Source organism: Gorilla gorilla, chromosome 20 (assembly GCF_029281585.2).
Source record: "Gorilla gorilla gorilla isolate KB3781 chromosome 20, NHGRI_mGorGor1-v2.1_pri, whole genome shotgun sequence".
NCBI classification, from domain to species: Eukaryota; Metazoa; Chordata; class Mammalia; order Primates; family Hominidae; genus Gorilla; species Gorilla gorilla.
Window position 1 is genome coordinate 24,744,059 of NC_073244.2, and position 26,225 is coordinate 24,770,283.

The window sequence follows — 26,225 nt, forward strand, 5'->3', positions numbered from 1 at the left end:
GAGTAGTGCTGGGAACAGCAGGTGAAGCCCAGAGGAGGAGGGAGAGGAGGAGGAGAGAGAGGAGGGGGATGGGGGATGGGAGTGGGGGATGAGTGGAGGAGGATGGAGGAGGAGGGGGATGGGGAGGAAGATGGGGAGTGAGAGGAGGGCGATGGGGGAGGAGAAGGGGGAGAAGGAGGAGGAGGAGAGAGGGATGGCTTCCCACAACTGCCTCTCGGGGGCCACTGCCCAAGGCCAGCCTCTGCACTTTTGTCCCTGAAGCGGGTGTTTGGCTCCAGGATGAGGTGGCGTCAGCAGCCGACCCGGGCCTGTCGCACTCTGGCGGGGGACTGTGGGCTGGCCCTGCAGAGCTCAGCCCCGGGCTGAGTCACAGCACAGCGCCAGGCGTGGGCCTCCCTAACAGAAAGCAAACTCCGGGCGAGAAGGTCTGGGGGCGGGTGGGGACCATCTACGATAAAGGCAGCCCCAGTTGGGTGAGGAGGGCACAGACCATCGGAGGGACAGAAAGACCTGGAAGCCTTGGATTTAGGAACTAGACTGGTGCTTTTGGTTTCTTTTCTTGTTGAGGGGGCTGAGGATGAGGCTTTGTGAAACCAACCAGGAAGAATGAAACACAGAGCTGGTCCGACACCCAGCTCGAGGGAGGGGGGCCGGAAGCTTCTGGAAGTTGGCTGCCCCTAAGCAGGGGCCACTCTAGCCCACAAGGCCAAGTTGGCAGAGGCAGACGAGGGGACTCTGCGGCTCAAGTCACGGGCCAGGAGGGACTGGGCCTGGAGCCCGCAGCTGCCGGGCTGGAAAGGTCAGAGCCGGCTCTGCGTCTGGCTGCGCCGGCAAGAAGCCACAATTACGCAGGCAAAAGAGCCCGGGGATTAGCCCCAGCACCTGGGACCCTGAATGGTGAGAAGGCACCTAGGGGGTGTTGGAACACATTCTGAGTTCAGAGCCTGGTCAGGGAGAAAAAACCAAACGGAGATCAGGAAGGGGAAGGGGTCTTCGAGGGCTTTCCCATCCCAACTTCCCAGGATGCCTCCCCAGAGCTCCCGGATTTGATCCACGCCTCGTGACACACACAACCCCTGGGAGGAAGGAACCCAGGCTCCTTGGAGAGCCCCAGAGGCCTCTAAGGGCCGGTGAGTCTAGGACATGGGGCAGGAGCTGCAAATGGGGCCTCCCTGCTCCCCACCCTTCCTTCCCTCCTCCTCTAAACATTGCCCCACCCACCTCGCCCTGTGAGCCCAGCCCCCTGCACGGCCCACACTGTAGGGGCATGGGATGTGCCAAGAGATGCTCCTGTCGACCAGGCACAGTGGCTCATGCCTGTAATCCCAGCACTTTGGGAGGCCAAGGCGGGAGGATCACTTGAGATCAGGAGTTCAAGACCAGCCTCGCCAACATGGTGGAACCGTGTCTGTGCTAAAAATACAAAAATTAGCCATCTGTGTTGGTGCACACCTGTAATCCCAGCTACTCAGGAGGCTAAGGCAAGAGAATCGCTTGAACCCACGAGGCAGAGGTTGCAGTGAGCCAAGATTGCGCCACTGCACTCCAGCCTGGGCAACAGAGCGAGACTCCGTCTCAAAAAAAAAAAAAAAAAATGCTCTTGTCCAACAGGCAGGTGGGTGCCGTGGGCTGGTGCATCCCAAGGCTTCCAGGCCCGGGCCCCCAACTGCTGCCCCTGCCTGTGTTGAGGGGGCGGGTTTGTGAGGTTCAGGGCAGGCCACATCCTGGACCCCACATGCCCCATCTCTAACCATCAATCAAGTGCCGCTGTGGCGGAGAGGATTCAGGCGACAGCAGATATCCATCCCTGTCCCCCACCCCACACACAAGGAGAGCATCCCAGGCGAGGACATTGTAAATGCAAAATCTATACGATGGCAAGTAACTCTGAAGACTCAAGAAAGAGTTCCTCACGGACGGGACCTTTTATTCCAATCACCTCTCAAAATAGGTCTCCGAACGAGGACCCTGAAGAGAAGGCTATGCAGGGGGACGGGCCGCTGCCTGGCTCAGGGCTTCCCTCTGGTTTCTTCACGGTCCACAGATGCTACCCGGAGCCTTTCTCGAAAGCGCTGACTCAGTGTCTCAGGTGCGCGCCCGAGGAGTGGCAAACCCGGCCTGGCTCAGAAAGGGGGCAGGAGCCTCGTGAGAATCTTCCATGAGCATCTTCCGAGGGGATTCCTGTCCCGTCTTCTCTGTGTGAACACCAGTGTGGACAGATGAGGATAGATGATGGAGCCCAGGCCACCCAGGAGGGGGTGATGGGGACCATGCGTGGCCCCTGCCTGGGACTTCCCTCCCCACACACCCCTCGGCATTAACATCTCCACAGAGGGGAGAGGGTTATAGGACAACCTGGTGTGGGGGGCGCCGGGGACTCTCAAGAGCCCCCACTGTCCAGATGCTGGTCTTGCCTTTTGTAAAAGGACATCAGTGCTTCACTGTGCCGCTGACGCCTGGTGACAACTCTCAAAAGGAAGCTTCCCTTACAGGAACGGGGATTTCCTGAGAGTCCAGCGATGGACAGAGGGCAGGAGACCCGCTAGGTGCACCCAGAGGCTCAAAAGGAACAGTGGATGTGCAGTGTGTAGTTTTATTTGTTTTTATTTCCATAACACGAGAGGAAGTGAAGGGCCAGGGCCCGAGGCATCCCCTGCACAGGTTCGAAGGCTTTCAACCGTCCCGGGTTTGTTTTGAAGGCAATTTTGGGGCCGCGCCCAAGGAAACTCTGCAGGCTGTCAGTCGCGGCGTGAACAGCTTAAAATAAAAATCTCCCGTCTGGTCGCTGCTCGGAGAGGCTCCGAGAAATGCAAAACAAACCCGCCTGGAAAATGCTGCCCTGAGAACCAGAGCGAGGGCTTGAAAGATGCCTTCAACACAGACTCTTCTAGGAATCCAGCCAGCTTTGGGACGGCCGTTTCACAAAACCAAAAAACACCAAGTAACATTTCTAACCGGAGAATTGCCGGTTTTAGCAAGAAAAAGGGGCTTCACCTAAAAGGGAGGGTCACAAAACACGATGGGGGTTCCCCCTGGCGCCTGCCTCTTTCTTTCTGAGCAGATCCGTCCGAGACTGTGGAGCGGAATCGCCACCCTGGCAGGAGGGGGCGCAGCGGCCGGTCTGGGTGGGCGCTCACTGTTTGCCCGCCTGTCTGCCAGGCTTCTTCTCTGGCTGGCCTCTGCCTGTGCCCGGGATCCCACCTCGGCCCCGGCCACCAAACACACCTAGAGGACAGAGAGAGGGGGCTGCAGCAGAGCCAGGTGGGTGGGACCTTCGACAGGATCCCAGCGCCCTGAAACTCTAGGCCAGGTCACGTAAGTCTCCAGCCTCAGCTTCCTCATGTGTGAGGTGGTGACTGAGGGTGCTTGGATCTCCTCCGTGGGGCAGAGCATCTGAGGAAGGCAGGAACTCCAGGGCATCCTCATTATGGGACTAGACCCAGCCCCCAGGGATGCGGGGGGGGGACTAGGTGACAGAGGACACTAAGTCACATCGGGGGTTGGGGCAGGCTTCCTAAAGGACAAAGCCAGAAGGGTTTCCTGGAGGAGGAGGAGGAGGTAGGAGAGGCGTGGAGCAGAGACCAGGGCAGTAGGCCAGGCTGGGGGCTCCCTGGGAGTGGGGGGGCCTCCTATGCTCGACAACCACCCACAGCCCCTCGTCTACCTGCCAGGAGGAAAACAGAAAGAGGGATTTCTGTGTATCCAGCCCTAAGGATGGGGAAGGGGAGAGGACTCCCCAGCAGGCCTGAGGCCACAGAGATAGACCATGAGGACAAATGACATTTTCCATGAAGCCCCTGAGGTGGGAGCATGTGGCCACTGGGGAGGTGACAGGGGGGTCTCGGGAGATGAGGGCCCCAGGGACTGAGTGGACGCTACAGCGGCACCTCCAGTAATCCTGAGCAGGCTGCACGCAGGGCACGCGTGTCCCCACACCCTCTGTGTGCCTGGCGCCCCTTCACGCCACCCTCACCACAGGCCAGGCCTGGACGCAGCAGGTTGGGCAGGCCGGGACCCAACATTGATCCTCCCTCTCTGTCTCCCTTGGGGACCCCAGCTCTGTAAGCCCCGTTTAGGGAGCCGTTCCAGAGAACTTTCTAGCTGGACGAACGCTTGAGGAAATCAAAGCTGGAGCTTCAAACAGCAGGAGAGCCAAGGCCAGCAAGAGGAGCTGGCCCTGTGGCCCATGTGCTGGGTGCCAGGGGCCAGAGGCCAGCGCTGCAGGCAGCATAGCTCAGGCCCTCCACAGAGCCCGCTGGGAGGCTCAGTCGTGGGCCAGGGAGGTCTGGGGACAGGAGGACTGACCCCACCAGGAACTGGAATCTCGGTCTACTCTGCAGACCTCAACCCCGTGAAGGTGGGGTCAGGGGTCCAGATTGAGAGGATCTAAGAGGTCAGGGCTCTCACCAGCCAGGGGCCATCAGGCCCTGTGGGGACAGAGGCCAGAGGCCAACGCTGGCCTGGGCCACCAACCTCCCCTCTCACCAGGCAGGACCAGCTGTGCTAGGGTGCACAGCCTGGTGGGGGTTACTGCGAGGCTGCTATCTGCACTCCATGGCCCAGTGGCTTCCTGCAGAGCAGCCAGAGAAAACCCCCCACTTCCCTAGGTAGGACCCGACCCACTCTCTCAACAACCTTGACCCCAAGTACTGGGAAGGAGCCAGGCCGGGGACCCCAGAGGCCCCACCCACCCTGAGATCCCCAAAGCTCCCTGCCTGGAGTACTATCCCTGCCCCTCCCTCGGGCTCACTCCTGACCACCTCGTGAGCCTGCACAGAATTGGCGCCTGGGGCCTTCCGGGGGCAGCCATGCCGTGCTGCAAGCCCCCAGGCTGGCACCTGAGCCCAGCACACAGGCAGTGCCCATGGATGGCAGAAGCAAAGCCCAGGTCCCCCCGAGAACACAGAGCTGGGGACAGAGAGGTGAGGAAGGGCAGGGGCTACAGATGGCCCCTGGGCCTAACAAATGGAATTTTATGCCAATTCATCATCTCCGGTGGGGGCGGGCGACCTTGGCTCTGGATAGAGCCACGCCAGGTTCCAAGTGGAGTTGCCGGCGGCCTGGATAGATGGGCACCACCAGACCCTCTCAGAGGGGAAACTGAGGCTTGGGGAGGTGACTTGATGTGCCCTGAGGACCGCCAGGAGGCACAGTGAGAGGAGGGCTGAGTCCCAGGTCTCGGGGCTCCTCTGCCTGGGCCTTGGCTCATGGCCAAGGACCAGGAGGGGGGCCCGGGAGGGTCAGGAGGCTCCGAGGCAGCGCTGCGGGGGCACCAGCGCTGCGAGGGCAACTCCAAGAAGGAGGGATGCCGCGTGTGGCTGTCTTCCCGCCCCAGGTACGTCCACTGGAGAGGGGAGACCCACCTCGGCCAGCGCCGCCCATGCCCCGGCCTTTCTGCTGCTTCTGCTGCTGCAGGCCTCCGCGGCCGCGGCCCTTGGCCACCACCTCCTCCTTGACCATGTCGATGATCTCGTCGGGGATGCGCAGGTACTTGATGGTGCTGCCGCGGATGTAGCACTCGGGCATCCGCCAGAACTTGTCCCCGTCCTGCGGAGAAGGGGAGCAGGTTATTAACTTATCACCGGGCTGTCTGGCCCAGCCCTGGGAGCGCGGAAGGCCCTGCAGATCCTGCCCAGCCTGCACCCCGTACCACCCCTGCAAGCTGCACAGTATCAGTCCCGGGACATACGTGGCAAGGGGTCCACCCTGCAGGCGGGATCTGTCCTGACCCCAGGCAATCCTTCACCCAGGAGCAAGGGTGGGTGTGGTATGCGCAGCCCCCATTGTGCACCCACAAGGAAGACTGGCTCCTATCCTCTGCCCGTGGGCCTGGCTCAGGAGTGGCTGACTGGGGCTCCCTCCAGCCTGGGATGGGGCTCTCTCTGGTTGGGGTTCTTCACCTGCAGCCCAAAGCCCAGAGCGGGTGGGGTCCTCCCTGTGCACCAGACACAGCCGAAGCCCAGCTACTCCTCCTCCTGCCCCAGCCCCACCTCACTTCTGGAAGCCTCTCTACGTGCCCTGACTCATTCATTCATCTAAGTATCTCCTGACAGGGCCTGCGCTGGGTGCAGGGACATGCGAGCAAGCTACAGGCCTAGTGTGGTGGGTGAAGAGGGGCGGGAAATGGGGGGGGCTTGGGTCCTGCCAGGGTGGCTCAAGGGCGGCTCCCAGCGATGCCAGTTTTAGGAGAGCTAACCAAGACTGGAGAAATGGGGATCTTGCAAAGACACAGACTCATGCTGCAATGCCTCCGAGGCCCCCACTGGGACAGATCGAGGGATTAGCAGGGGCCAGGGCCATTCCTACCATATCAGTTTCCCAGCCCCGCCCCACCGCCCAGGTTCCTGGACAGACCCACGTACGACGCCTGGATGGCCTTTGCCCCCGATGCCCTTTAAAGTCAGATCACAGTATGTTCCAGCTTGGAACCCACCCAGGGCCCCCTCCAGCCTGGGGGCAAGGTCTAAGAACCTCAGCAGGGCTCCCTAGGGCCCGAGATCCTGCCCCGCCCTGGCAGTCCTCTCCCAGCCCGACGACACTCCCTCCAGATGGAACTTTCTGTTTCCGGAACACACGCCATGGGCTTGCCCCCAGAACTTTGCACGTGGTTTTCCCACTTCTCATCTGGCTAACTCTGACCCCAAAAGGCCTTACCTGCCCGAATCCCCAAGTCCTCCTGTCAGACACTCTCCTCCACACCTGGGTGGGTGTGGCCTGGCCTAGCGCTGGGCGGGGAGGAACAGCCCCTTTGGGTGCTCACTCTCCCAGGAACCCCTCGAGGGCTCGTGGGGTGGACACACCATGGTTCTGTGGGGACTCAGGGCCTGGGCAGGTGACTTGGCGCCCAGCTCTCCCAGGCAGGGCCCAGAGGCTTCCTTGTGCAGGAACCTGGGCAGGGCCTGAGCTCACTGCAGGGAGGCCCCTGCCTCCTGCCCACAGCGCTCCAGAGGTCTCTCAGCCCGGGGTCTCTGCATCCTGCGGCCTGCCTCTGAGGGAGGGAGGGCCCCACTTAGATGGGGACGATGTGAGTTCCCATCGCCTCTCCTCCCAGCCACATGTGACGGCAGCATCACCGCCCGGCCTGTGCCTCTGTGAGGCAGGCTGCTCAGGGAAAGCCATCCGTCCACTCGAAGCTAGAGGCAGAGGCCAAACCAACCCCTGGAGACCACACAGCCTCTGAATCAACAGGCTTCTCATGTCTAGGACCTGGAGGTGTCCACAAGACCGCACATGCTCACGCACGCAACACGCCTGGTGATTCCAATACCAGAAGTGGACAGAGCCCCGCTGGCCGCAGATGGGAGGCACGCGGTTCTGCACCAAGGCACCGTCCGACACAGCCAGACTGGACCCACCCAGACGCCCTCCGACAGGCTATGGCACGAAACCCAGCAAGCAGCTTCTAGCGCTGCTGCACAGCAGCCTCACCCCCTGTCCCCACCCCGCCCAGCCCTGTGCTGATGAGAGGCCCAGTCCCGGGTGGGGGTGGCGGTCACGGCAAGATACGGCCACTTCAGGAAGAAGCGCCTCCCCCCTCGAGCCCTGTTGTCCTGTCAAGGTGACGCCAGGCAGGCACTCCAAGCTCCCCAGCAGTTTCCTCCCTATACCATGGGGGGCTGCCACCCACAGGGAGACAAGACGGATGGGGTCAGGGAAGGTTGGTGGGAGGAGTCCAAGGGAGCCGCTGCCTTCAGCACCATCCCTGGCCTCCTCCTCAGTGCTCTGTGGGTCATCCCAGGGGCAGGGAAGGCCCGTGACGCCAGGGGAACCATCTTCCAGCCCCGGCCGACCCAGCAGCGCTCCTAGCCAGGCACTTCCCGGTCTTGGGCTCTGGCTGGTGGCTCCTGGCCCACCGGGCCCTGGCGCTGCTCCTGCCCACCGTGACCTGGGCATCCCGGACATCCCAGGGCCACACTACCATGGCCCGCAGAGTGCAGGCAACATCCAGGCTGGACTAAAGGCAGCAGAGTCCGGGAGTCTTGGGCCTCCCCTGGAGGGGGCTGCCCCAACCTGAGCCACAGGGAGTCCCCAGTCCTAGGTCCTTCCAGGTCAGGGGTGGCACCAACAGACACACAGCAGGAAAGTCTCCCACAGGGTCAAAGTCCAGGGCACACTGGGAGACTTGGTGGCCTAGCTCACCCTGCCCTGTCCCTCCTGACTGACCCCTGGAAGGATGAGCAGTCCTAGGCGGCCTCCCCCACTGACTCCTCCCATGAGGTCCAGGGAGGGAGGGAGGGAGGAGGCTGAGTGTGCACCCCCTGCATCCCACCCCCATTGGTGGGCGCAGCACCCACCCTGGACGTGCAGATGACTTCTCGCAGGTTAATGTTCATCCAGTTGTCGCAGCTCACCAGGTGTCCATTGTATGTCTCCCCATTTTTCAGCTCCACCAACTAGAAGAGAGACAGGCTAGAGGTTGGCTGTAGCCCTGGAGCCCTGCGCCATGGGCCCCTCAGGAGGTGTAGCTCTGCCCTGAGACGGACCACCACCTCCGGGCCTCAGCCCACAGCTCCCAGACCCCTAAATGGCCTTCCTTACAGGCGACAGGCTCTGCCTCCGCTAGACACTTTGCTGGCAGTTAGACAGTCTATCATGACGCCAACCTTTGTGCAATTAAAAAATGATACTGGGCCGGGTGCGGTGGCTCACGCCTGTAATCCCAGCACTTTGGGAGGCCGAGGCAGGCAGATCACGAGGTCAAAAGATTGAGACCATCCTGACCAACATGGTGAAACCCCATCTCTACTAAAATCATAAAAATTAGCCGGGCATGGTGGTGCATGCCTGTAGTCCCAGCTACTCGGGAGCCTGAGGCAGGAGAACTGTTTGAACCCAGGAGGTGGAGGTTGCAGTGAGTTGAGATAGGCGGAGGTTGCAGTGAGCTGAGATCGCACAACTGCACTCCAGCCTGAGCAACAGAGTGCCACTTGGTCTTAAAAAAATAAAAAACTAAGAAACACAGAAAAGTTTAAAGGAATAAGTGAGACAATGGTGATGGTGGCCACTGATCCAGGGTGGCTGGGGGCCAGGTGGGCATAGCTGGGCACAGCTGGGCTGGTCCTGGCAGGCACCCCCACAACACCAGATATTTGGGCTTCGGTGTTCCACAAATGCTGTTTTTTACTGCAATAATTACTCATCTATTTTGGTATGTTTTGAGAACAAAGATAAGTAGCAGATCATTCTGAAGATATGCTGCTGTTAGGAAAAGACTGAGATTTTTTGGTGTCTTTTATGAGACAGGGTCTTGCTCTGTTGCCCAGGCTGGAGTGCAGTATCGTGATCATGGCTCACTGCAGCCTCAACCTCCTGGGCTCAAGCCATCCTCCCACCTCAGTTTCCCTAGTAGCTGAGACTATAAGCGCACACTACCACACGTGGTTAATTTCTTTTCCTTTTGTAGAAGTGGGGTCTCACTGTTGCCCAGACTGGTCCCAAACTCCTGGGCTCAAGTGATCCTCCTGTCTTGGCCTCCCGGAGTGCTGGGATTATAGGCATTAGCCACCACACTCAGTCCAAGGCTGAGATTTTCTTTTGAGATGGAAGTTTCTCTGTTGTTGCTCAGACTGGAGTTCAATGGTGTGATCTCAGCTCACTGCAACTTCTGCCTCCCGGGTTCAAGTGATTCTCCTGCCTCAACCTCCCAAGTAGCTGGGATTACAGGTGCCTGCCATCACGCCCAGCTAATTTTTTAGTAGAGACGGGGATTTCACCATGTTGGCCAGGCTGGTCTTGAACTCCTGACCTCAGGTGATCCACCCGCCTTGGCCTCCCACCAAGGCTGAGATTTTTAAATGACTCAACTTCGGCATCTGCCCAAGAGAAATGAACACAGGCAACCATACAAAAATGTGAGCGTGAACGTTCACAGTGACACTATTCGCAATAGCCAAAAAGGGGAAAGAGCCCAGATGCCTATCAGCAGACGAACACATAAACAAAATGTAGGTCGGGCGTGAGCCTGTAATCCCAGCACTTTGGGAGGCCGAGGCAGGCGGATCACGAGGTCATGAGATCGAGACTATCCTGGCTAACACAGTGAAATCCCGTCTCTACTAAAAAAAAAAAATACAAAAAAAAATTAGCCAGGCGTGGTGGCGGGTACCTGTAGTCCCAGCTACTCAGGAGGCTGAGGCAAGAAAATGGCGTGAAACCGGGAGGTGGAGCTTGCAGTGAGCCCAGATCACTCCAGCCTGGGCGACAGAGCTAGACTCCCTCTCAAAAAAAAAAAGTGGTAAGTATCTGCTCCACGGAGTATCGTCTGGCTATAAGGAATGAGGCACTGACACAGGCCACAGGGTGGATGAACCTCAAAAACACGGTGCTGAGTGACAACCACCAGGCTTGAAAGGCCTCATGGTCTCCGTTCGCATGCATGGGAAATATCCGGAATAGGCAACCCCACAGAGACGGCAGCTGCCTCATGCTCATCAGGGGCTGGGGCTGGGAAATGACTGCTGATGGAAATGGGCTTTCTTTTGCGGAGACGGAAATGTTCCAGCCTAGATAAAGGTGGTGGTTACACAACCTGTGACTGCACCAAATGCCACTAAATTGTGCACTTTAACTGAAGTGTTAGTATGTAATATTATCCTTTTTTTTTTTGAGATGGAGTCTCGCTCTGTCACCCAGGCTGGAGTGCAGTGGCGCGATCTCAGCTCACTGCAAGCTCCGCCTCCCGGGTTCACGCCATTCTCCTGCCTCTGCCTTCCGAGTAGCTGGGACTGCAGGTGCCCGCCATCACGCCCGGCTAATTTTTTTGTATTTTTAGTAGAGACGGGGTTTCACCGTGTTAGCCAGGATGGTCTCGATCTCCTGATCTCATGATCTGCCCGCCTTGGCCTCCCAAAGTGCTGGGATTACAGGCATAGAGCCAATATTATCATTTTTTGGAGACAGGGTTTCACTGTCACCCAGCGACCTGCAACCTCAAACGCCTCAGGCTCAGGTGATCCTCCTGCCTTAGGCTCCCAACTAACTGGAACTACAGGTGCACGCCACTACACCCAGCTAATTTTTATATTTTATGGAGAGACGTGGTTTCTCCATGTTGCCCAGGCTGGTCTCTGAACTCCTGGGCTGAAGCCATCCTCTAGCCTCAGCCTCCCAAAGTGCTGGAATTATAGGCCTGAGCCACCATGCCCAACCTGAAGTTCTTTTTATTTTTTTAAGTGACAGGGTCTTGCTATATTGCCCAGGTTGGATTTGAACTCCTGGGCTCAAGTGATCCTTCCACCTCATTAATTTTCTTTTTCTAGAGACAAGGTTTCACTCTGTTGCTCAGACTGGAGCACAGTGGTATGATCACAGCTCACTGCAGCCTCAAACTCCTGGGATCAGTCGATCCTCTTGCCTCAGTCTCCTGAGTAGCTGTGACTATAGGCACACACCACCTCATCTGGCTAATTTTAAGTTTTTCTTCTTGCCCAGGCTGATCTCGAACTCCTGAGCTCAAGCGATCCTCCTGTCTCGGCCTCCCAAAGTGCTGGGATTACAGGCGCGAGCCACTGCAACTGGCCCATTAAATTTTTAATAAGTATGTATGTATTACTCTTACAAGCAGCAGAAATGACAGGAGTGTGGACACTCCTGGGGAGGGAGAAGAGAGCGAACTGCCATGCTGGTGGACAGGCAGGCCAGGAAGCCGTCTGCTCAGCCACCGCCCCATGCTGAGGCTGGCCCCCTCTCAAACAGGCTTTCCCAGACCACTGAGTACTCACCATGGGGTGATTCTGAGCCGTCTTCAGCAGTGACAAGGGAAGCTGAAAGGCAAATAAAGCCACATGATTTGTCTGTTTGACCAGCGCCTGGGAGCTCTGGTCTTGAGTCCCACCCACGACTCATAGATGGTGCGGTGCGGGTGAGGGGGCACAGGAGTGCGTGTCAATCACCCCCCGCTGGAAATGCCACTTCCTCACTCTGCCCAGCCCTGGAACATACATCTGCCTCTTAGATTAGGAAGAAAAGCCTCACACACCCTCCCTACTCCCGTAGGTGGCCACCACCTGCTCTTGGTGCTGATCACTCTGGTCAATTTTTTTTTTTTTTTTTTTTTTGAGACGGAGTCTCGCTCTGTCACCCAGGCTGGAGTGCAGTGGCATGATCACGGCTCACTGCAACCTCCACCTCCCGTGTTCAAGCCTCACAAGCAGCTTGCCTCAGCCTCCCAAGCAGCTGGGGACAACAGGCATGCGTCACCACACCCAGCAAATTTTTGTATTTTTAATAGAGGCGGGGTTTCACCATGTTGGCCAGGCTAGTCTCAAACTCCAGACCTCAGGTGATCCACCCGCCTCAGCTTCCCAAAGTGCTGGGATTACAGGCATGAGCCACCGTGCTTGCCCTAATGCTTGTATTTTAAGCTCAAACTGGTATCTCTGAGATGCATCCATGTTGATGAGGTTACTCTGAGTATGGAGTTGAGGACACTACAGCTTGGAAACCGAGGAACTTGCCCAGTACTATGGCGCTAGGAGGAGACAGAGCTGGCCTGGTCCTGTCTGTCTGAAGCAAGCACAAGCCCATGCCTTGCAGGGCAGCCCCAACTGGCCCAAGACTGACACCGCCAGGCCCCAATGCAGGGGTCAATCCCATCAGAGAAGGCCACATCTGAGCTGGTTTTATTTTTATTTTTTTAGATGAAGTCTTGCTCTAAAAATACAAAACTTTGCTGGGCATGGTGGTGCGCATCTGTAGTCCCAGCTACTTGGGTGCTGAGGCAGGAGGATTGCTTGAGCCTGGGAAGCAAGCCTGTCACCCAGGCTGGAGTGCAGTGGTGTGATCTTGGCTCACTGCAACTTCCACCTCCCGGGTTCAAGTGATCCTCCCGCCTCAGCCTCCCAAGTAGCTGGGATTATAGGGGTGCACCACCATGCCCAGATAATTTTTGTACTTTTAGTAGAGATGGGGTTTCTCCATGTTGGCCAGGCTGGTCTTGAACTCCTGACCTCAAATGATCTGCTTGCCTGGTCCTCCCAAAGGGCTGGGGTAACAGCATTGAGCCATCACCCCCCGCCTGAACTGGGTTTTCTTTTTTTTTTTTTTTGAGACGGAGTCTCGCTCTGTCGCCCAGGCTGGAGTGTAGTGGTGTGATCTCGGCTTACTGCAAGCTCCGCCTCCCGGGTTCATGCCATTCTCCTGCCTCAGCCTCCCGAGTAGCTGGGACTACAGGCGCCCGCCACCACGCCCGGCTAATTTTTTTTTTGATTTTTATTTTTGTATTTTTAGTAGAGACAGGGTTTCACCATGTTAGCCAGGATGGTCTCGATCTCCTGACCCCGTGATCCGCCTGCCTTGGCCTCTCAAAGTGCTGGGATTACAGGCGTGAGCCACCGCGCCCGGCCCTGAACTGGGTTTTCAAAGACAGGAAGTCACCAGGTAAGGTGAACTTTCAAGATTTTTTTTTTTTGGTGGCGACAGGCTTTTACTATATTGCCCAAGCTGGTTTTGAACTCTTGGCCTCAGGGAATCCTCCCATCTCAAGCTCCCAAGTAGCTGGAATTATAGGTATGCACCACCACGCCTGGTTTCAAGATGTTTTTTTCCATCATTACTGAATTTCTTTATTATGTCAAATATGTAGTATTTCTATTACTGGGGGGAAAATCAACACTTTCATTTTGGAAACAGAAAACTCAACCTGTACACTGGGAGCTGCCTCGGGTGACGCAGGGCTGTGCCTGGGTGCGGGGTCCTATAACATGCCCGTTCTAGTACTGCCATGAGGAAGGCCCCAGCACCAAGGGGCCCTGACGAGACAGTGCCTCACGGGACACAGGCTTCACCCAGCCCTGTCCTGGTGACTGGAATTCCAGGTGGCCCTGACCCCAGATGCCTTTGCTGGGAGTCCTGCCCTGGCCACCACCCCAATCCACAGTGTGGCTGCTTTTCCAGGTGGTGTGAACTTGAAGGCCTCTCCCTGTGGAGGCCGGAAATGGCCCTCAACCCTGGCGGGGTGGCTCCCCCATGAAAGGAAGGGGTTGGGGAGGGAATCCTACATCCCACAGCCCCTTCCTGAGAAGAGCTGCCCAGGGGAGGTTGGTGCCAGCAGGAAGCCAGGCCCAAGCCCACTTCCTGCACCGGCTTCCTGGAAGAGCCAGATAAGGGGGAAGAAAGGGCCATGTGGCCCCGGGGCAGCTGCTTGGAGAGGCAGGGGAGGAGGGCTGTGGGCGGCTGGGTGTGCATCTGACTGGGTGCCACCAGCCACAGAGAAAACACAGGAGCCACAGACTGGCACACGGGTCCCATGCCCAGGTCGCCCTTTACTGTGAAGAAGCCATGGGTTTTCCTCAGCAAGCCTGTTTTCTTTCTCTAGTCCGTAACAGGAACGGGACCTTGGACCTCCTCCTGGATCACCAGGGAAGGCGCAGAGGTCAGGCTAGCCCTTAAAGTCCCACCTCTCATTCTGCAGAGGAGGCGCCAGCGCCCACAGCAGAAGTGACCTGCCCAGGGACATCCAGCAAGGCCCTGGCAAAGCTGCCCAGAGGCAGATGCCCTACTGTCAGCAGGTGGCTTGTAGTCACACCTTCCATGCCAGTGACAGACCCTCTTGGGCCACCACCTGGTCTCAGCGACCAATAGCACAGCCTGGGAGGACCCACGGCCTCCTTGCCTGTCACCTGCAGTCCCATCCAAAAAGCAGCAGAAAGAACATCTGAGAAACAAAGAGAGCTGGTGGGATGGCCACGGAGGCTCTCGCCTGTAATCTCGGCACTTTGGGAGGCTGAGGTGGGCAGATCACCTGAGGTCAGGAGTTCCAGACCAGCCTGGCCAACATGGCAAAACCCCACCTCTACTAAAATACAAAAATTAGCTGGGCGTGGTGGTGGTCAACTGTAATCCCAGCTATTCAGGAGGCTGAGGCAGGAGAATCGCTTGAAACCAGGAGGCAGAGGTTGCAGTGAGCCAAGATTGCGCCACTGCACTCCAGCCTGGGCAACAGAGCGAGACTGTCTCAAAAAAAAAAAAAAAAACAAAAAAACAAAAACAAAAGAAAGACTGGCTAGGCGCCGTGGCTCATGCCTGTAATCCCAGCACTTTGGGAGGCTGAGGTGGGCGGATCACGAGGTCAGGAGTTCGAGACCAGCCTGGCCAATATGGTGAAACCCCATCTCTACTAAAAATACAAAATATTAGCCAAGCATGGTGGCGCACACCTGTAGTCCCAGCTACTTGGGAGGCTGAGGCAGAAGAATCGCTTGAACCCAGGAGGCAGAGGCTGCAGTGAGCTGAGATTGTGCCACTGCACTCCAGCCTGGGTGACAGTGACACTTCATCTCAAAAAAAAAAAAAAAAAAAAAACCCAAATAGGGTTGGTGCAGACCCGCTCTCACAACGCTCCCCAGGCCCGCTATAGAGTCAAGGCAGACAGGCTCTGCCACACTGGCCGCCACACCCATTCCTGCCACCTGACCTTTGCTTCTGCTGTCACCTCTGCCTGGGGTGACCTTCCCCAGACCTTCCCGTGGCTGCTGAAACGTCACCTCCTTTGGCCAGGCCCTTTTAATGGCCACCCTCTGCCTCATGGGTGTTTGTTTCCATCATAGGATGCAGCCAGTCTTTAATTACCTTGTTTATTACCTGTTTCCCTCGCTAGACTGGAACACTCAAAGTGGGTGTGGACTTTGTCCAGGGCCAAGCACAAGGCCAGGCACATGAGAGGGACTCGGTAAATATTTGCTGAATAAATACACAAGAAAAATGCACACACTACCCAGGGAGGCATGCAGGGAAGGCAGAACACTCGCCCCATCCCACAGGTAAGGGAAGGAGTGGCTGCGGGACAGGGAGCTGCCTGACTCCCAGGCCCTCCTAGGCTGCAATGGCCTGGGGCTGTGACCATATATCTTGATTTCTCCTACATCCTCATCTCCAAACACTGTTGGAGAGAGGTCAGAGGAAGGGGTGGATCCTCAAAATCTTAAAAGAAGATATATCAAAGTGCCAGGTGAGGCCGGGCACAGTGGCTTGTGCCTGCAATCACAGCACTTTGGGAGACTGAGGTGGGAGGATCGCTTGAGCCCAGGAGTATGAGACCAGCTTGGGCAACACAAAAGATTCTGTCTCTACAAAAAATCTAGAAATTAGCCAGGTTTAGTGATGCATGCCTATGGTCCCAGCTACTTGGGAGGCTGAGGTCAGGTGGGAGGATCACGGGCCGGTGAGGTTGAGGCTGTAGTGATTGTGCCACCGCACTCCAGCCTGGATGAGAGTGAGATCTCAGCTCTGAAAAACAAAAAAAGTGTAGAGTGCAGTGGCTCACGCCTGTAATCCCAGCACTTTGAGAGGCCGAGGAGGGTGGACCACCTGAGCTCAGGGGTTCAAGACTAGCCTGGCCAACATAGTGAAACCCGATCTCTACTGAAAATACAAAAATTATCCAGGTGTGGTGGTGCGTGCCTGTAATCACAGCTACTTGGGAGGCTGAGGTAGGAGAATCACTCTCCGAGAGGTGGAGGTTGCAGTGAGCTGAGATTACACCACTACACTTCAGCCTGGGCGACAGAACAAGACTCTGTCTCAAAAAAATAAATAAAATGAAATAGAAAAAGAAAAAAAGTGCCAAGTGTGATGGGAGAGGCCCCACCCTGGTTTATGGAAAGTCACAAGAAAATCCAGAAAAGAGAATTCCTTTCTCTGGGCTTTCTTGGAGCATCTGGAATCTGGTTCTCAGGTCTAGATCCACGAGGACCTAAACCCAGTGCCTCCTAATTCAGGAAGCTGTCCAGGACTGCCCATCCCCGCTGCTAACCTAGGCCACTCCTTCTGGCCCTGCCCTGACGACAGGGAACTGAAGTGTGTATCCTGTGATGGCTTGTCCATTCTCGGCCAGTCCTCCAGGAAACAGCTGGACAGCCAGGACTCTGGATGTTCAGAAGGTGGGAAGGGGCTGAATGAATGAGTTCATACTTTGCCCACGCACCGTTCTACACACTGGGAATCTAGTCGGAAGAAAAACGAAGATCCTGCTCCCACAAAACTTAACACAGGGATGGATCCTTCCAGCTCTGCCCAGTCTTACATGCCAACTCTGCCCTCTAAGTACACGGCAGAGAGGGACAGGCTCTCTGAATCCTTGCACTTGAAATCGCCTTTGCAAAAATTGTAACAGGAAATTATGACAGTGAAAAGAGATCAGACCTAACCGACTCCATTGTGCTTCTAACCTTTACGCCATCCTTGCTTATTCCTAGGTATAGGCCAAACTAACCTTGGGAAGCGATTTAGCTTATAGTTTGACTCTGGAACAAAATTGGTAATAGCCCTTTCCCGAAAAGATCCTCTTCTTGCCTGGGGACCAGTCTGCCTTTGTAGGACTAACAAATAAGCTACAAGATTAGAAATTACCATTTAGGGGTCATACAGCCTCTGGCTGCAAGAGTCTGAAACTCCCCAAATTGCTCCTTGGGATAACATCACTATTATAAAATCTAAGATCAGTGCTTGAGATATTTTGCAGACCCTGTACTTGACGGATCAGCTGACACTACCCTGACCAGTAATCTGGCTCAACCAGTCCTGCGATCCCACCCAGGAACAGAAGACAGCAAGAAAACTTCACTTCAACACTCCTGTCGATGACTCCATCTCCAACCTCAGGAAGCTCCAACCAATCAGCACCCCCCACTTCCTGAGCCCCTACCCGCCAAATTATCTTTAAAAACTCGGATCCCCTAATGCTCAGCGGACACTGATTTGAGCAATAATAAAACTCCGGTCTCCTGCATAGCTGGCTCTGTGTGAAATACTCTTTCTCCATTGCAATTCCCCCCGTCTTGATAAATCTGTCTAGGAAGCAGGCAAGGTGAACCCATTGGGTGGTTACACACCGACCAGCCAGATTTAGGAAGAGTTCTCACTAATCCACAGTTCTGATGCAGCCACCCCTGGGGGACCCTCCTGGTTACTGAATCTCCCACTGTCTCACAGAGTCTGGAAGTCACATCCCCAACAAGGGCCTTGGTTTCTCTCATTGAAAAAAGAAGGCCCAGATGATGATCGGCCAGGAAACTCCCAGCTCTGAATTCCTTTTCCGATCTGCACACTGGGGGACACGGGCACTTTCTAGCCCAGATCCAGAACTTCCAGAATCATAAACAATGTGGCCCTGCAGAGACCTGGGCCGCAATTTTTCCTTCTTTGTACTGGGAGGATGTACTTTGTCCACCCCTAGCTCAAAACGCCCCCTTCCGCTGGAATGACATGCTATGTGACCCAAGGAGAAACACCACACCCCGGCACCAGGCCTGCTTTTCAGCCAGAAACCAAGAGGCCTAGGAGGCTGTGCTGCTAGCATCTTGCAAGCTCTGAAATTCCTAAAACTAAGTTTCACAACTCAGACTGGCCCCCTACTTCCCAGCACTCTAGTTTTCAATCAGGGAGGTCAGACTGGGCCCGAAGCGTAAGGGACCCCTTCCCTGCCCAAAAACTCCCTGCTGCATTTGGCGGATCCCCACCTTTTTTTTTTACTTCAGTTTCCCCACCTGCAAACTGGGAAAACTAACTAAGGCGAGGCCACTGTACTGTGGATACAAGTCCGTGCAACCCTAAATCCCAGACGAACGTGGTAGAGCCATCCGCAGTCTCCGGCCTCAGTTTCCCAGCCTCGTGCCGGGGGGCGGGACTCGAGGCTCGGACCTTACGTTCGCCCGGCGCCAACCAAGCCCACAGCGCCCGCCCGCAGGGATCCCAACGACTGCTGTTCCCGCCTCCCGGTGAGACCCCGCAGTTGCCCTGCCCTCACCATGGTGCCGGCGGGGACCGAGCTCGCCGGCCACTTCCGCCGCCGCCGCCGCACACGCTCCCGGCGGCCGTCGCCGCGCCGCGCGCCACTAAGCTGAAAGAAAGTGGCAGAGACGCAAGCCAGTCAGCACCGGGCTCGAAGGGCGGTCAACCAATCCACGCGGAGTAGGGCGGGGCCCGCTGGGCGAAAGGGCGGGGCGGGCCGTGTTCCCGCCCGAGGAACGAAGACGAGAGCCGTAAAGTGCCGCGGCTTGTAATGCAAAAGGAGGCGGAGCAACGCGCGCCGGCGCGGGGTGCATTGTGGGGAAACGCGTGCGCAGGTGAAACCTTCGTCGGTCTCCTGGGCTCCACGCTGTGGGCAAAGCCAGTTAATACCTTTTGTTTGCAGTAGAGAGAGGGAAATCGAGGCTTCGTGGTGATTGGGACGTGCCTGATGTTGCCCTTCCGACTCCTAGTTTTCTAATTCTGTAATTATCCAGGGAACATCATTTAGTAGGTTGGAATCCTGACCACGACCCTCGGGGCCTCAGTTCGCTCCCTGTAAATAGTAGTGTCTGCTCCAAAACGTTGCTTACTGTGAGGATGAAATGAATGAAACCATGTAAAAGCACTTAAAACAGCGTCTGGCACATATTAAGTACTTATTACCTACTCTGTGCCTGCTTCTGCTCACAGAAATGAACAAAACACAAAATTCGTGGCCCTCAGGGAGACAGACAGTAAACAAAGTAAATAGGCGAATGCTATTAGTTTCCTGGGGCCTGCTGTAACAAATGCCCACACACTGCGAGGTTTAAAACAACAGAACGTGATTTTCTCACAATTCAAGAGATCAGAATAATGAAGTGAGGTTGTCAGCACGGTTGGCTCCCTCTGGAGGCTCTGAGGACAATCTGTGTGTCCTATGTCTCTCTCCTGGGTTCTGGTGGCTGCTGGGAATCCTTGGAGTTCTTGGCTTGTAGATGCAGCCTTCCGCGTTCTGCTTTTGTCGTCACTTGGCCTTCTCTGTGTGTCTCTGAGTCTCAAATGTATCTCTCCTTTTTTTTTTTTTGTAGTAGAGACAGGGTCTCCCTGTGTTGTCCAGGCTGGTCTCGAACTCCTGGGGTCAAGCAATCCTCCCTCCTCTGCCTCCCAAAGTGCTGGGATTACAGGCGTGAGCCACCGAGCCCGGCCGCTCCTTTTTCTTGTAAAGGACACTCCTTTCTCTTATTAAGTCCACCATAAATTTCGGGATAATGTCATCTCAAGATCCTTAATTACATCTGCGAAGACCCTATTCTTTTTTTTTTTTTTTTGAGATGGAGTCTCATTCTATCACCCAGGCTGCAGTGCAGTGGTGCGATCTCGGCTCACTGCAACCCCTCCCTCCTGGGTTCAAGGGATTCTTCTGCCTCAGCCACCCGAGTGGCTAGGATTACAGGCACATGCCACAATGCCCAGCTAATTTTTGTATTTTTAGCAGAGACGGGGTTTTACCATGTTGGCCAGGAGCTGGCCTCGAACTCCTGACCTCAGGTGATCCTTCCACCTTGGCCTCCCAAAGTGCTGGGATTACAGGCATGAGTCACCACGCCCAGCCTCGTTTTTTAATGACTGATGCTATTTATTGACATTATTCATAATATCAAAAGACTGAAAGAAACCCAATGCGACCAAATAGTAGAGTAATACAGCTATAAAAAGGAATGAAGACAATCTTCATATACTGACATTGAATGGTGTCTGGATATATTAAGTGAAAAAAAACCAAGGTAGAGAACAATTTTTACAATATGTCATCCTTTGTGTGCAAAAAGAGAAATACATGCATGTGTATGTGTATATATATTTGCATGTGTGTATATATATATATATATATATATATTTTTTTTTTTTAACCACACCAAGCACGTGAACCAAATTTGCTTATATTTTTAATAAGAAACATAAAGGCCAGGCTCAGTGGCTCACGCCTGTAATTGCAGCACTTTGGGAGGCCACGGTGGGCAGATCACCTGAGGTCAGGAGTTTGAGACCAGCCTGGCCAGTATGGTGAAACCCCATCTCTACTAAAAATACAAAAAAATTATCTGGGCATGGTGGCGGGCACCTGTAATCCCAGCTACTCCGGAGGCTGAGGCAGGAGAATTGCTTGACCCCGGGAGGTAGAGGTTGCAGTGAGCCGAGATCGTGCCACTGCACTGCAGCCTGGGCGACAGAGTGAGACTCTGTCTCAAAAAAAAAAAAAGAAAAGAAAAAAAAGAAACGTAAAAAGTACGAACCAGGCCAGGAGTGGTGGCCCATGCCTGTAATCCCAGCACTCTGAGAGGCTGAGGTGGCTGGACCACTTGGGCCCAGGAGTTCCAGACCAGCCTGGGAAATACAGCAGCAAAACCCTGAATCTACAAAAAATGCAAACAAGTAGCCAAGTGTGGTGACTGTGCATGAAGTCTCAGCTACTCAGGAGGCTGAGCAGGGAGAACTGCTTGAGCCTAGGAGGCAGAGGTTGCAGTGAGCTGTGATCCTGCCTCTGCACTCCAGCCTGGGTGACAGAGCAAGACCCTGTCTCAAAACAAACAAACAAACAAACAAACAAAAGAAGCATGAACCAAAATATAGGCCAGGCACGGTGTCTCACACTTGTAATCCCAGCATTTTGGGAGGCTGAGGCAGGTGGATCACCTGAGGTCACGAGTTCGAGACCAGCCTGGCCAACATGGTAAAACCCCATCTCTACAAAAATACAAAAATTAGCTGGGCGTAGTGGCGCATGCCTGTAGTCCCAGCTACTCAGAAGGCTGAGGCAGGAGAATCACTTGAACCTGGGAGGAGGAGGTTACAGTGCATGCCATTGCACTCCAGCCTGGGTGACAGAGCGAGACTCCATCTCAAAAAAAAAAAAAAAGTAACCTGGGGGAATAAGGGAACAAGATGAAATCATAAGAATGAAAGCCAGACTTCTTTCAGTGTACCTTGTTGTCTAGTTTCAACTTTGGAAGCATAATTAAAAATAAAAGTCAAAAGGAAAAATCAAAAGAAATCCCTAAAAATGGAAACAAACAAATGAACCTCACTGTATATCAAGTTGCAAAGACCCTATTTCAATTACAGTCACATTCACAGCTACCAGCAGGTTAGGATTTGGATATACGTGTGTGTATGTGTGTGTAAATTTTTTTATGACTGCGTCCCTCTTGCCCAGGTTGGAGTATGGTGGTGCCATATGGCTTATTGCATCCGCAACTTCCTGGGGTCAAGTGATCCTCCTATCTCAGCCTCTGAGTAGCTGAGACTGCACACAGGTGTCACCGCCACGCCCAGCTTATTTATTAATTTAATTTATTTATTTATTCATTTTGTAGAGATGGGGGTCTGCTTGTTGCCCTGCCCTCACCGTGCTAGCCTCCAACTCCTGGGCTCAAGAGATCCTCCCTCCTTGGCCTCCCAAAGTGCCAGGATTATAGGCATGAGCCACCATGCCCAGCTGGGATATATATTTTTAGGGGCTACTACTCATTACATCAAGTATCAGCTGTGGTAGCTTAAAACATAGGCATTTATTTGAGTAGTTTACTTCTCCACAGTGACATGCCTATAGTTTTTTTTTTTTTTTTTTGAAACAGAGTCTCATTCTGTCACTCAGGCTGGAGTACAGTGGCGCGATCTCGGCTCACTGCAACCTCCGCCTCCTGGGTTCAAGCGATTCTCCTGCCTCAGCCTCCCAAGTAGCTGGGATTACAGGTGTGCACCACCACACCCAGCTAATTTTTGTATTTTTAGTAGAGACGGGGTTTCACCATGTTGGCCAGGCTGGTCTCAAACTCCTGACCTCAGGTGATCCACCTGCCTTGGCCTCCCAAAGTGCTGGGATTGCAGGAGTGAACCACTGTGCCCGGCCAATGACATGCCTATAGTTACATATACTTGCAAGCAGGACTGTGACCTGAATTCCTAGAAGAGGCTTATCTAGGTGCCAATCAAAGGTTCCATCCCCTGGCCACATGCCTTGACTTTCAGGCCTACAAGTGAGCAATAGGGGACCTCATAAAGTGACTCCTTGTATCCCAGCCTCCTGAGTCTCAGCACTGCCCTGAGAGCCTTTTCTTACCAAGTCCAGGGTGAGGAACTTCTGGCTGAAAGGACCCTATGCCTCTCAGAGCTGAACTGGGGAACCCTTGTTCAACTTCTCAAAGATTTTCCTGCTGGGCATGGCGGAGCACGCCTGTAGTCCCAGCTACTCAGGAGGCCGAGGCAGGATGATCGTTTGAGCCCAGCAGTTCGAAATCCCAATTCCCTGATCCTTCTGACTGGAACCACATCCAGGTGGAGTGGACTCTGGAGGTCTGAGAAAGCCCAAGGAGCCTTATAAGAGGAAGCCAGGCCAGGCGCAGTGGCTCACACGTATAATCCCAGCACTTTGGGACGCCGAGGTGGGAGGGGATCACTTGAGCCAGAAGTTCCAGACCAGACTGGGCAACATAATAAGACCTACGTCTCTACTAAAAATTTTAAAATAGGCCAGGCACGGTGGCTCATGCCTGTAATCCCAGCACTTTGGGAGGCCGAGGAAGGTGGATCACCTGAGGTCAGGAGTTCAGGACCAGCCTGGCCAACATGGTGGAAACCCTGTCTCTACTAAAAAAAAAAAAAAAAAAAAAATACAAAAATTAGCTGGGTGTGGTGGTGCGCCTGTAATCCCAGCTACTCGGGAGGCTGAGGTGGGAGAATTGCTTGAACTAGGGAGGTGGAGGCTGCAGTGAGACCAGATTGCGCCACCGCACTCCAGCCTAGGCAACAGAGCAAGACCCCATCTCAAAAAAAAAAAAGAAAAAGAAAAGAAAATATGGCGAAACCCCATCTCTACTAAAAATACAAAAATTAGGCTGGCGCGGTGGCTTACGCCTGTAATCCCAGCACTTTGGGAGGCCGAGGCGGGTGGATCACCTGAGGTCAGGAGTTCAAGACCAGCCTGGCCAAAATGGTGAAACCCTGTCTGTACTAAAAATACAAAAATTAGCCAGGCGTGGTGACGGGCGCCTGTGATCCCAGCTACTCAGGAGGCTGAGGCAGGAGAATCGCTTGAACCCGGGAGGCGGAGGTTGCAATGAGCTGAGATCGCGCCATTGTACTCCAGCCTGGGTGACAGAGCGAGACTCTGTCTCAAAAAAAAAAAAAAAAAAAAAAAAAAAAAAGATTAGCTGGGTGCAGTGGCCTGCGGCTGTAGTCCCAGCTACTTGGGAGGCTGAGGCACGAGAATCACTTAAGGCCGGAAGGCGCAGTTTGTAGTGAACCGAGATGGTGCCACTGCACTCCAGCCTGGGTGACAAAGTGAGACTCCATCTCAAAAAAAAAAAAAAAAAGGAAAGAAACAGGGTCTATGAGGTGTCCCAGCATCAACATGGCGATGAAGGTAGCAGCAAACCGCATTCTGGGTCATCCTTTCTGACTTTTCTAGACTTTTCTACATGCAGTCTTTCTTTTTTTGCACAACTTGCAAACTCCTATTCATCGTTGAAACCTCTGCTTCGGTGTCCCCTTGTGGCAGCCAGTGGCTACTGCAGTTTTTTTGTTTGCCCTTTCAACAGTAAGGGTGGCCAATCAGCGTTCCCCATCCCCCTGGCTACAGGGATTGGTTAAAGAAAGAGCACGGAATTTACCAAGGCCAATGAGATTCTCCCCTGGGAAGGATACCGAGGGCTGGGAGGGAGAAGAGCTCGTTCCTGGGGAGTTAAAGGGAAAGTCCAGCAGCCCTTAGGCTCTGTCCTCTGGAAGAAGCTTTCTGCAGAAATAATCCAGCAGACACAAGACAACGGAGGTACTCGGTGGAAAGGGAAGTATGGTTTGAGCCCCTGGATCCAGCTATAGTTGAAGCCACAGCTATGATGTTGCACTTAAATGAGCCCGAGAAGTTTTTTTGAATTGCTTCATCCACTTGGAATTTGCAGTCTGTCCCTGGCAAAAGAGCCAGTACTAATGCATATCTGCTCTGTGAACTCTTCCTTAGCTGCCCTGCTCAAAAGCTAATCATTCCTTCTCTTATACTTTGAACTTTAGTACCCTCCATTGATTTCTATCATTGCCTGGTTTATGCCATGTTGTAATTGCTTGTTTCAGCCCTCTCAACTTTGACTTGTAGGAGCAAGGACCTAAGAGGTTTCCTGGGGCTCTACGTGGGGCTGTTCAGGACAGTTTACCCTCCCCTATCATCATGAATGCATGACCCAGGCTGGGGCAATCAGAAGGCTTCCCTGGCTGGCTGAGCATGGTGGCTGATGCCTGTAATCGCAGCACTTTGGGAGGCCGGCCGGTGGATCACCTGAGCCCAGGAGTTCGAGACCAGCCTGGGGAACATAGCGAGACCTCATCTCTCCAAAAAAAACTTAAGAAGAATTAGTTGGGCGTGGTGGCACGTGCCTGTAATTCCAACTACTTGGGAGGCTGAGATGGGAAGATGGCTTGAGCTTGGGATTTCGAGGCTGCAGTGAGCCATGATCATGCTACTGCACTCTACCCTGGGTGACAGAGCGAGATCCTATCAAAAAAAAAAAAAAAAATCTTCCTTGGGATGGTTTTGGGATTGCAGAGCTGGAGTGATCAGCGATCACAGTCAGGTATAGCCATGGCCATTTCTTCACTGCAGAGTCATGGCCGTGTCTAAGCCTGAGCCCAACTGTATCTGAGCTTCATAAATCTTCATTCTTCCGTATTCCACTAACCAAAATCCTATTCTGGATCCAGCTTAAATTATATTTCTGACCGGGCACAGTGGCTCACACCTGTAATCCCAGCAATTTGGGAGGCCAAGGCGGGTGGATCACCTGAGGTCAGGAGTTCGAGACCAGCCTGGCCAACATGGCAAAACCCTGTCTCTAATAAAAATACAAAAATTAGCCAGGCGTGGTGGTGGGTGCCCGTAATCCCAGCTACTCGGGAGGCTGAGTCAGGAGAATCACTTGAACCCAGGAGGCAGAGGTTGCAGTCAGCCGAGATCACGCCATTGCACTCCAGCCTGGGCAACAAGAGCAAAACTCTGTCTCAAAAAAAAAAAAAATTGTATTTCTTCCAGCAGAAACCTAAGAAGTCTAGACCAATGTACGTCTCCAACTAACAAAAATACCCTACCCACTACTAAAAAAAAAAAGAACAGCATAAAAGCCAGTACTGGCAAAGTTGTGATGAAACTGGCAAACATATGCTTCCTTTTAAATGGGAAAAAAGTTGGTATTATATCTCAAAAGCTATAAAAATATCACACCCTTCAGCTCAGCAATCCATTTCTGAACATTTCTACTAAGGAAGTCTTTTGGGTGAAGGGAACCACCATGCCAGGGCCTCACAGCAACATCGCCAATTCTAAAAGAGCAATATTTTGCTGGGCGCAGTGCCTCACACCTGTAATCCCAACACTTTGGGAGGCCAAGGCGGGTGGATCACCTAAGGTCAGGAGTTCAAAACCAGCCTAGCCCAACATGGCAAGACCCCGTCTCTACTAAAGTTACAAAAAT

The 26,225-nt window shown here is 54.3% G+C and overlaps 1 protein-coding gene across 3 annotated transcripts; it reads right to left on the reverse strand.

Annotated features, from left to right (window-relative positions):
* Positions 1-1,906: 1,906 nt before the first annotated feature.
* Positions 1,907-18,999, reverse strand: LSM4 (LSM4 homolog, U6 small nuclear RNA and mRNA degradation associated). Of its 3 annotated transcripts, none has more exons than XM_063701105.1 (5): positions 18,743-18,889; positions 11,721-11,762; positions 8,295-8,393; positions 5,364-5,547; positions 1,907-2,195 (listed from the first exon to the last, which is right to left on the reverse strand). In XM_063701105.1, the coding sequence occupies exons 1-5, from the start codon at positions 18,743-18,745 to the stop codon at positions 2,086-2,088; spliced, it is 438 nt and encodes a 145-aa protein (XP_063557175.1). In that variant the 5' UTR covers positions 18,746-18,889; the 3' UTR covers positions 1,907-2,085. The 3 variants fall into 3 exon arrangements, with proteins under 3 accessions (XP_063557175.1, XP_004060343.1, XP_055228150.1); XM_004060295.5 differs by lacking the exon at positions 1,907-2,195 and adding an exon at positions 2,587-3,225 and having other exon boundaries at positions 18,743-18,999; XM_055372175.2 differs by lacking the exon at positions 1,907-2,195 and having other exon boundaries at positions 2,587-5,547; positions 18,743-18,999.
* Between the last annotated feature and the right edge of the window lie 7,226 nt (positions 19,000-26,225).

Bases quoted from the DNA above. Each gene is read 5' to 3' on its own strand.
- LSM4 (XM_055372175.2), bottom strand. The intron at 8,394-11,720 runs GTGAGTACTCAG...TCTCTCTTCTAG, and splicing joins CGGCTCAGAATCACCCCATG to TTGGTGGAGCTGAAAAATGG. The intron at 5,548-8,294 runs GTGGGTGCTGCG...CCTTCTCCGCAG, and splicing joins AAGTCATCTGCACGTCCAGG to GACGGGGACAAGTTCTGGCG.